Source organism: Theobroma umbraticum, unplaced genomic scaffold, assembly GCF_002168275.2.
Source record: "Theobroma umbraticum cultivar Fairchild unplaced genomic scaffold, ASM216827v3 scaffold_4.1, whole genome shotgun sequence".
In the NCBI taxonomy this organism is placed as follows: Eukaryota; Viridiplantae; Streptophyta; class Magnoliopsida; order Malvales; family Malvaceae; genus Theobroma; species Theobroma umbraticum.
In genome coordinates this window covers 6,769,791-6,781,176 of record NW_018397258.1, presented here as the reverse complement: position 1 = coordinate 6,781,176, position 11,386 = coordinate 6,769,791, and the positions used below count along the sequence as shown (strand labels likewise).

General features: G+C 34.7%; 2 protein-coding genes across 2 annotated transcripts; one reads left to right on the top strand and one right to left on the bottom strand.

Moving 5' to 3' along the window:
* Positions 1-473: 473 nt before the first annotated feature.
* EDA4 (Bifunctional inhibitor/lipid-transfer protein/seed storage 2S albumin superfamily protein) lies at positions 474-1,927 on the bottom strand. The gene is made up of 4 exons (XM_021425259.1): positions 1,546-1,927; positions 1,425-1,451; positions 1,008-1,073; positions 474-900 (listed from the first exon to the last, which is right to left on the bottom strand). The coding sequence occupies exons 1-4, from the start codon at positions 1,871-1,873 to the stop codon at positions 677-679; spliced, it is 645 nt and encodes a 214-aa protein (XP_021280934.1). The 5' UTR covers positions 1,874-1,927; the 3' UTR covers positions 474-676.
* A 1,316-nt stretch (positions 1,928-3,243) lies between these two features.
* LOC110414021 (non-specific lipid transfer protein GPI-anchored 15-like) lies at positions 3,244-4,427 on the top strand. Its single transcript, XM_021425077.2, has 3 exons — positions 3,244-3,670; positions 3,779-3,907; positions 4,046-4,427. The coding sequence occupies exons 1-3, from the start codon at positions 3,358-3,360 to the stop codon at positions 4,162-4,164; spliced, it is 561 nt and encodes a 186-aa protein (XP_021280752.1). The 5' UTR covers positions 3,244-3,357; the 3' UTR covers positions 4,165-4,427.
* The last annotated feature ends 6,959 nt before the right edge of the window (positions 4,428-11,386 follow it).

The window sequence follows — 11,386 nt, the reverse complement described above, 5'->3', positions numbered from 1 at the left end:
GTATACCATGCAGATTTTTAAGTTCCTAATATCCTTAAGGCTAAATACACTAATGAAAATTTGATTGTGTATGTAACTGTTTAGAACTTATAATTTTCATTGAGAATATAGGATTTTCAATCTATGCTCCCAAATTCCTGGCTTTAAACTCAGGAGCTAGCATAGTTGTCAATTTGAAGCACTTCATTAGGCAGCTATAAATTGGTCCTAACTTCTAGAGCTGTTTGATGTGTTTTGTATAAGTAGGATTGTGCATGTATCAGTCATGGGAGGTGTATAGTTGTCCCATTTTTATATAGCGGGTTTTTGTGGGTAGCTATGAGTAAGATTTGGGGAATATACCTGCTTTTTGTGCCCAGGTATAGCCCACAAATTACTGGTTCTTTACTAATGTTTTTTTGAAGAGGATTTTTCCATCCTCCTTTGCAATGAAACTCCAATCTTTCAAAAAAAAAAAAACTTCTAGAGCTGTTTATAAACTTGCTTGGGACGATTCAATGTTTGCCGCATACATGTTCTTTATCAACATGGATCAAATATAATTGAGTTTTGCTATCTGATATATAAGATACAAATAAATGCGGGGGCCAAGAGCCACCATTAAACTCAGATCACTCACAACGAAATAAGCTCACATATCCAGAACTTAAGAACAAATATAGAATACAGTTAGGACTCAATAGAGCTTGAAAATTGTGATTCCAATCAATAATATGAGTAGTGATGGAGGGGAAATGTAAGATGGATTAGATGCCGATGGCTCTAATACTGGCCTAATCCCAGGATTTACTGTGGCTGAGGGGGCTTCTGGTTCATCCTCTTCTCCTGGTGCTGTTGCAGGTATTAAGTCCTGGAGCGTATCAGATTGCGGTGCTGGACCTTCTGCTGAAGCTTTGGAAGCTGTCCATAAAAATAATTTTCCTTTTAGGGAAAGAAGTCTAGGTTTGCAGGGTATTGCTCAAACTACGAGGTTTGTTTTTGTTATTCAAAATACCGATACAGATTACCTCTAGGACTTAAAGCAGACGCGGCTGTTGGTGGAGGGGTCGGAGGAAGTAGAAAAGGAACAGGGCCTGCCACAAAAAAGTTAATTTACATTTTTCTTTGGATTAGTTAATGCAAATTCTTTGGTAACCGAAGAATGTATAGTTAATTGGTATGAGAAAGCATCCTAGTTCTACACTTTCCACAGCACTAATAAAATTCCAGTGACATGATTTACTCAGTTGTCAGCAGAGATGTTATTTATGAGCCCCTTATGTCTTGGGGCACTGCCCCAGTTCGTGTGGGATCCAAACCAATGCAAAAAAGAATTGATCTGAATCAAAAGAAAGCAGACGGAAATAGCAGCTCTTAGATCCTAGTTTCCCCCCAAAGTTAAAACTCATGAAAAATCCAAAAAAAGTTTCAGTTGCATATGTTACCTGGAGCAGGTAGAGGAGTGCCAGAATCTGCAAAACACATGAAATGGACCGTTAAGAGAGTTGCAGGACTCAAGAGGGATGTGTACAAGGATTTTAGATGAGGCAGACTAATTAATAAAACCTTTGCACTGCACTGGAACGCCACCCATGTTACAAGCTCGGGGGAGACTGAGTGCCAGGGTTCTGTTTATGGGCAGTTGGAAAGGTACATTTGCTGTAATTATAAGACAAGCACAATCCATGCTACCGCTCATGAGCGACTTGAATGCACCGCAACAGCCCTGAGTTGGCGATGAGCCATTGCTAGTGCTTCCAGTGATAAAATTTAGGCATGGGGTGAAGCTGCTGATCATTGAGGCTGTGCAGGGTGTAGAAATTTGTCCATTAACTGATATGAATGACACAGCTGCTAATATTGCAATGACTTGGAAAACCTTGAAACCTTCCATGCCTTGTGAGTGAAATGGAAGAGTGTGGAGCAGTGAAACGAGTGTAAAGTTCTTGGTTGGGTCAAGTGCGTGATGGAAAGCGAATTGAAAAGATTTATAGTTTGGGAGTAATTCAAGCTACTTGGAGGGGAAAAGCAGGCAGTTTTGAAGTGGGTTCTGGAGTTCAACTACTTTTAACTAATTTCCGCCACTGAAGTAATGTTTTTTTTTTTTAATTATTTTCACATTTTATATACCATAATGAAACTACAAGCAGTTCAAGGTAGGTAGTTTGGCATGTTAGTTGTAACTCTGGATTTGCCATTACTATTTTTTTTTTCCCTGTTTAATTATGGTAGTGACTCGGTTGATTGTAGTTGCCTTCTCTTTTTGGTTGAAATGGGGTGCAACCCTGCATCTTCCTCATAACATAGAAAAGAACGCAGGGTAGGTTTTCAATCAACACCAATGGTCTATTGCCCAATGTGTCAAGTAGCCTTATTTTCTTAAGCAGTGTATGGTCCAGGGATGTCAAATGCCTTTTTCTTTTTTTCTTTTTTTTTTTTGTTTTTCATTTTGGGAGAAGTGAGATTTCAATTCGCTTTTTAAGCAAGAATGTGCATGTGAAATGCTTTTAATTAAAAAAAAAGGGAATAATAGCTTGTTTGATATTAATAGTCTAATTAAGAACAAAAATGATTAGTGCACAATTAAACCATAACTACATGACACAATTCTTGCTAACATTATTCATTTCAGAATTTGGACTATAGTCTTATATTTACAAATTAAGACGGATCTAAAATTTTATTTGAGAGATGATTAAAGAGTAATCATATAAAGTTATAGATTGGATCAATTATTTGATTTTAAATAAAAATTTAATCACTTTTAAAATAAAATAAAATTTGATTAGATGTGATAAAATTATATATTTTTAATTATTTATAAAAAATAATAAAATAATTTAAAATTAAGGAGTGGCGTTCGCGACCATTCCTCCGCAAAGTTTTCAGTCTTTGACGTATGGCATCTAGAGGCTTTCTGAGAATGTTGAGTAGTGAAGTTTGGCGTGTCCACTATAAAATAGACCTGTGATTGTTTCACCTCATTAACCTTTTGTCCTTTGCGCGTTGGTGAGAACTTCTTAAACACAACCTTTTGTCTATAATTTCATATCATGCTGTCTTGAAAGAAAACCGAAGCCCTTAAGCAAAACATAATTAAACTGAAATATACTTCGGAAATCGAGAATCTGTTTAGTTATCGAACAGCCCTCAGGTTTAGTAGGAGTTGGCCATCCAAATATACCAATCTATTTGTCACTTTCCTCAAAGACTTTACTATATAATTCCAGCCGTTTCATTCTTTTTCTCACTCAAACCCCAAGTCTCCGGATCCTATCAAACAATTTGACTTCCAACTTCCCTGGTTCTTGCACGCAAGATCCATCTCTCTCCACTTTCTGAACATTCTAGGCAGACGGAAGTTCTGAGAAAAAGGAAATGGCTTCGAGAGGACTTGAGATGGGCCTAATCCTAGTCCTGATGGGGATGCTGTGGGCTGAAGCCAACGCCCAAAGCTGCACCGCGGCACTCACCAGCTTATCTCCATGCCTAAACTACATTACTGGAAATTCATCCACCCCATCATCTACATGCTGCTCACAGCTGAAGAGCGTCGTTCAATCATCACCACAATGTCTTTGCTCTGCGCTTAACAGTGGCGCTTCAATGGGAATTGCTATAAACCAGACTCTTGCTCTGCAACTCCCTGGTGCTTGTCAGGTGCAAACTCCATCAATTAACCAGTGCAATGGTGAGCTCAATTAACTTTTGATTTATACTAATGTTTATCATACTTTTCTATCACAAGGAGACATTTTTCTTTTCTTTGACATGAATTAAATATTGCCTGGTGGAACAGCTGGAACACCTTCAACTCCAGCAACTCCAGCAGCTCCACCAGCAGCGTCTTCAACTGGTTCACCATCAGATTCTTCTGATGATACACCCGACGGTGCCATTACTCCATCAGCGTCAGACGTTCCTTCTGGTACGCATTAAAATTGTTCTTGTCATCAAGCTGATCGAAAAAAGAAAATTATATTTCTTGATTCTAATGGCAAGTTTTCAGGCATTATTATATGATTAAGGGACAGATTTTCATGTTGGTGCTTGGATAAATATGCAGGAACAGGATCTAAATCTGTCCCATCAATTGACGGGGGATCATCCGATGCAAGCATAGCAAAAGCTTCCCTTCGTTTGATTCTCTTCCTTCTCTCCATTGCAACCGTCACCAAATTCTGAGTTAGTCGGGGTCCTCTATAGGGAATTGTTGCCTGTTATATATAGCTTTGATGATGATTCTTTATCCCTTAGTTTCGTGATATGATTTTTGTTTCCAATGATAAGAGTGTTGTTGTACTGGTTTGTTTGAGTTGTTTAACAAGAAATTATCCAGGGACTTTCTTAGTTCCCTTTATTATTCGTTTGGTCAAATTCTGAAATTAGTCTCCATATTATATTAAAACTGTAACTTAATCCTCTTATTATTATTTGCACAAATTGAGTTTCTCCGCTTTTAACAATTAATTGTTCATCTTAATTCAATCATCAACACTGTACACTGTTAAAATTGTCTTTGTTAAATTTTGTTTACGTAACGTTGAACATGTTGACTAAAACTAAAAGTAATTTTTTTACAAAATAAAAAACAATATATTTTTATTTAAAAAATTAGAAAAATTTAAAAATAAAAAAATTACTATTTATTAAATACTACAATTATATTTTTATTTTTTCTAAACCAAAAAATAAGACATAATTTTTAATTTTTTAAAAATTATAAAAATTTAAAATGCAAAACTTGTTATGAATATCTATTTATGTTATCTAGTTTTGGATGTAAATTAGATTGAATCAACCTTAGGATTTAATCCATTCATTTAATCTCTTAATATTACCTTCGTCTTATAAATTCAATCTAGATAAGGAGTTATTAACTTATAAGTAGACCCTTTCACTTCATTTGTAAATACACACTTGAGTAAAATCTTCTTACTCTCTCTAAATACTTTCTTATATTTCTTTTATATTTATTCTCTTAAGATTTATTTCATAACAAGTTATTAGTACGATTCTTTGATTTCTCTAGTATAAGATTTATTATGTTTTCATCATCTTCGATGGGGTTTTGATTTTTGATTTTAAAAAATTAAGTAAGTGACTTAATATCTATTTAATATTTCCATTCCCTAAAATCAACCTTAATATGAATTTGCTATTATATAGCTACTAATAAAAAAATTATAAATATTCATTCCTTGAAGTGAATGTGATAAACGAGTTACTAATAAAAAATTATAGATCACTCCATTGCCTGAAGTGAATGTGACATCATTTAATAATTATGGTCATAATCATAGATCCATCAATTCCTTGAAGTGAATGCAACATCATTTAATAATTATGATGGCCATAATAATTTACACTATCCAGTATTTTATTGAGGATAATTTTGCCACTAGAAGTTGATGAATAATTTTACCGTTAGAATCTAAGAATAATTTTATCATCAAAAGTAAATGAATAATTTTACCATTAGAAGTTGATGGATATCTTAACTCATTAACCCACGAGAAGTTGAACACCCACAAAAAATAAATAGATACTTGTAACTTACCAAAAGTAATAATAATTTCAACCACCAGAAGTAAATGAAAATGAAAAGATAAAACAGAAAGAATAAAACGAATATAGAAATCATATTATCATTAATGTAGCATGAAAAACTATTGATCACGTACCTGTTGTACGTTTTGAATTTTGTTAAGCATCACTGAAAAGTAAAATACCTTTTGATGATTTTAATCATGATCAAGTGTAGACGTTATACTTTTTTATTATTATTGATATTATTTACTTGTTTATGTATTAATTAAGCATTAAAGTATTCTAGATAGACCTGTCAATATGGGCCGGCCCGACCAGCCCGGCCCTAGCTTGTGGGCTGAAAAAATATCGGCCGGGCCGAGCCAGCCCATATTTTATGTGGGCTACAAAATGTTCAGCCCAGCCTAGCCCTTGCTAGCCCATGGGCCGGCCGGGCTAGCCCTGCCCCCCTCCTCCGGCTCCCACGAGTCCCGGTTCCCCTCGCGCCCTACCCGCCCCCCTCCGGCTCCCACGAGTCCCGGTTCCCCCTGCGGCCCTGCCCGCCCCCTCCGGCTCCCACGAGTCCCGGTTCCCCTGTGGCCCTGCCCCCCTCCTCCGGCTCCCAGAGTCCCGGTTCCCCCCTGCGGCCCTACTCGCCCCCCTCCGGCTCCCACGGGTCCCGGTTCCCCCTGCGGCCCTGCCCGCCCCCTCCGGCTCCACGAGTTCCGATTCCCCCTGCGGCCCGCCGGGCTGGCCCGTACCAACCTGGATCACCCAAGCTTGGGAAACGAGTATAAACCTCACTGTAGCACTAGCAAAACCCGAGGAAGAAAATTTTGAAAAACCTAGCATCTAGTTGCTAGTAACCACAAGAAAAGAGAAAAAAAAAAAGAGAGAAAAAGAGAAAAACGAAAGTGCAACCATTTATAGGAGCCAGATTTGGGATTTTAGGGTTGGGAAAGGTTATGAGTGGTGCGTTGTGTGAACCGTCGGCTATAAGAGTTAGAGTCGAGTTTTGAAGGAGCAGATTAGAGGAGAGAAAGGTGGTGCTGTCGGTTGTTGGGTGAATGAGTAAAGGGAAACTTTTGGGTGAAAGAGAAGGGAAAAAGAAGGCTTTTTAGGGAGAGTGTCGCTGGCAGTAAGGATGAAAGTAGTGCGCTATGGGTGCTGCCGATTATGAGTAATCGTGGTGTGAGAGAGTTGTTAAAAGAGCAAAAAGAATGGAAGCTTTTTAGAGAGAGGAAAGAATAAGCAGCAGAAAAGAAAAAGAAGAGGGAGGAAAGTGAGAGCAAAAGATAAAAAAGTTGGGTTAGAAACCCAATATGGTGCCGTTTTAGAAGAAGTAAAATCACTCTTTTGGTTTCCAAACGGTGCATTTGGCAGAGTGGATCCGACGGGCTACAATAGATTTTCTGCACATTTGGTATGGGGAATAGCACCCAACTGTTTATTGTAACTTTGTTGGTTTAGTAGGGCAACAAGGAATAGTAATTCCTTAATAATAACTATTTTTTAAAATGAGTAAAAAGTCCTCTTCAGCTATACCTGATTCTCTGTTTGGTATTATCTATTACATGTCTTATGGAATAGTTATGAAACTTGTAATGACCAAATTACCACTCTTAGATTTATAAAATTACAATCCTATTCATATAAAACTTTTTTGCTCTCTCTTCCTCCTTTCCCTCTTTCTCTCAGCCGCTCTTCGACGGCTTAGTTGCCTCTCTCATTCTCTCTTTCACTTGCACTCATCAGCAAAACCAAATATTAGCGACTGCGACGGTGAAGGCAATTTCACAACCGAATATAGTCAGAGAGTGTCGATTTAGTACTTTCGATAAGATTTAACCGAGTACTCGCCAAAGCTAGCACCCACGACTAGATCTGGCCACGGGAAGTACCAGATCTGGTGTTTCTCAACCAGATCCCATAGTTGGATCTAACACTCCACAGCCAGATCCAACCACAGAAAACGCCGATTTGGTGCCTCAGTGGCTAGATCCAGCCACATGGTGCGCTAGATCGGTGTTTCATTACGCCGGCCACCTTGGAGAAGAAGAAAGGAAAAAGGGCAAAAAAGAATAAAAAAGGAAAAAATATTTATAAATTATAAAAAATAATATTTCAAATTTAGAAATTAATTAAAATTATTAATATTGTAATCATAATAATATTAAATTATGAATAAAATATTAATAAATAAATTATACTAAAATATTAATATTTAAATTATTAATTATTAATATTTTAATTAAATTATAAATTATTAATATTTAAAAAATAATAAATCATATATATATGATCAAGGGTATTTTTATCTTTTTATTTTCTATTCTTTTCTTATTCCAAAATTATTTTTACTAACCAAATATTGTTATAAGTCATAATAATTATTTATATTTTATTCTATTCATCATATCAAACTATGTAATACTTATTCTATTTTATTTCCACCTCATTTTATTTTCACATAATAACTGTTATATTCTATTCTTATCTATTCCATGAACCAAACGTGTTATTTAGGATTTGAAAATTAATGTAAACGCAAAAAATACAAAGATGAGAGTAATAGCAAAAATCACAAAAATGTTTCTAAAATGACTAGTTTAAAAAAGAGAAATTAGATTGGAGGAATATTTATTAAAAATACCTAAACTTAGATAAATGAAATATGTATATAAAACAAAGATAAATGTCTACATAAAACATGTCCATAATGTTAGATCTAGATAGCTAAAAATAAAAATCAAATATAGAAAAATATAACAAAAAGGAAGAGAATGTATAAGTAAAAAAAAAAAACTTAAATAGAAGACTAGAACATGTCAAGTTTTTTAAGAAATATATATATATATATATATATATAACATAATAATAAATAATATAAATGAATCTTTATAAATGAAAAGAAATATAAAATGACAATAAAATATATTTATCATAAATGGAAATATGTTTTGTAAGTAAGAGAAAAGGAAATATTTATATTACAAATTTATCTAAATATTTGTAAATATAATAAATATAAAAATATATGATGCCATATAAAGATATAAATAAAACGATTATTTTTAAGTTAATCCGAAGATGGGATTTCACTTGGAAAGGGCTAAAAGTTGCCCCTTTCAGGGTGAATTTTTTAAGTGTGGATTCGAGGGGGATTTTCACCAAAGCATCAGGATAAATCCAAACTTTATATATTCCAATACCTATTAACTCAAATAATCGTTTTCAATGTTAAAAAATAAATTTATATAGTGTTATATTTATATCTAGATTGATATAGTTAGTTAATTAGCTTACACAACTATCCCTAAATAAAATTAATTAAATTTAAATTTAAATATTAAATAATTAATTATTTATTAAATAAGAAATCTATAGCTAAATAAAATATATTAACTCATAGTATTAATTAAAGGCTAGTGACTTAAGTAGCATGTTTCTAAAAAAGATAAATACAATTAAATAAATAAATAAGTAAGACAATAAATTACCTTAAATTATTAAATACATTGTACTATAAATTATGAATTAACTAAACCATGTTTAAGCGTGTTCATGTAGACATCACTCATAATTTTATCTTGTCATAATATGCCACGTATATTTTGTTAATGAGACAGGAATTTCGATGATGAGATTTATTCTTTCAGGGATATCCCTAGATGAGGAAAACTTCAAGACTTCACCAAAGCGTTGGGATAGTCTACGAATGATTTTTCAATACAAGGTTGTCGCTCTCATTATTTAAAATTGATAAATCATGATATCATTTTACAACTACAACAAGGGCACTCATAAAATCGAATAAAAAGATTAAATCTAGTAATATAATAAAGGATTAACTAATAAACAAAGATTAAGGAAACATCAATGGTTTAAGTTTTAATAGGATAACATAAGATTAAATGATACGGTTCGTGAAACGGGTGCACGAGAGGTGCTAATCCTTCCTCGTGCGTAACCGGGGAAAATGTATTTGCACTAGTTCGAGAAATCTTGTTTTGCGAAAATGAATCGTGAAAGTTCTATATATAGAGCTTGATAGAAATAGTGAGTCAAGAACAGCCTTTAATGCATATAATGAGTATTATTATTGAAAAGAGCTTTAATTTACATAATAAGTAACAATTATTGGAACACATTATGTGGATATTAAAATATTAATTTTATCATATGTAATGAGTAATGGTTAAAAACCAATCGTATGATCATTGAAGTTTAATGGGTAACTGTTACTAAAATCCATTATATGGATATTAAAGGATTACTTTTTTTGAGTAACAATGAGAAATTTATTATGTGATCATTGTAGAGAGTTTTATGGCTATTAATAGTGTAATAAGCGACACGAGAAGAGATTGAAGGAAACCATTGGGGGAAATATGGAAGGCCGTGGTTCATTTCAAAGTGGAAATCTTCTGTTAGAAGGTAATGAAGTAGGATTGCAGTTACGGCAGAACTAGTTAAAAGAAATCTCCTAAGTGCTGATGTAGCCAATTGTGTTTTGTGCAGAGGGAGGAAGGAAACAGTGGATCATTTGTTCTTTGAACGCTTGAAGAGTTGGAAAATATGGAGACAGGATTGGCTCGGTAGTGGGGAGTTCAGTGGACAGCACAAGCAAAGGCCATTAACTTTTTCTTGAAATGGAATGACCTTATTAGGGTAGAAGACTTCAAGGTTTGGAGATTGACGCTAGTTGCCTTTATCTGGACTATTTGGAGTGGTGCGAAATGAGATGGTCTTTCAAGCAAATTATGGAATGGTGAGCAATGCCTTGATCTCATCAAGATTAGAATTGCATGGTGGGTTTAGGGGCTGTTTGGTGGAATTTCGATCGGGGAGGTATAGGGGGTTTTGATAGACAAGAGAGGTCGGATTAAGGTCATGTTCTCTAAAGCAGTTAAGACCATGCAAGCTAACTTTGCTGAAGTCCTAGCCATTCAGGAAGCATTTAGGATATTTGGAGGCTCTAGATGGATAAGAACTATAGGCTTAGAGGCGGAGAGTGACTCTAGTAATTTTGTCTAGTGGATCTTAAACCCAAGCAAGGCACCAAGGAAGTTGAGAAAGCAGATTATAAGTCTTGAAAGTTGGAAAAAAGCGATTAAGTGGGGGGTTTCAAAGATTCCTAAGGAGATCAATGAGAAGGCCGACGAATTTGCAAAGTTAAGCCTGTCAAGGAGTGAGGATTTCTTATGGATATCAGATCAGAAAAGAATAGAGATAGGCGCAGTGAACCGTCAGGGGCTGTTTCGTTTGGAACGTTGCTTGCTATTCCTTTAGAGGCTAACTTCTTCTCTTTTTTCTTGGTTTCTGAGACTAAGGTTTGCTTGATGTACAGCTTTGGTGATTGACTGATTCTTCTTTGATTTAAAGCTCTGGAGTTTTTGAGAATGGTAAGCTGCTTTCCTATCCTTAAATGAAAACAGGAAAAAAGAGAAAAATAGTATAAAAAATAAAAAAATAATAAATAAAAAAATGAAGAAAAGAGAAACAAGAAAGTTGAAAAGGATTTTCCTGATAGGCCTCGGGTTTTCATGTCAAATATAGGAGATCGAGGGATTCGTTCAAGAGTTGGCTTTAGTTCGGGACTTGTCCTTTGTGGAGAAGCTATCTTATTCTTTCTGTATGGTTTGCCTATAAAACCATGCATGGGGTAAGATTTTTTCTCTTGATGTGCAGTTCTGGTTTTTGTTTCATGCGTTTCCGTTGAATTCCCTAAGAGGTGTTTTGGGTTATTGTTGTCTAAGTTCTCAAAGGAATGTTGTTGTGTTGGCTTTAGTTGTAGGAAGGCTACCCTGTTATGCTGTTTTCGTTTTAAAGTTATGTTTGGTTAACAAAATAAAATAAAATAATTATTATATAAAAA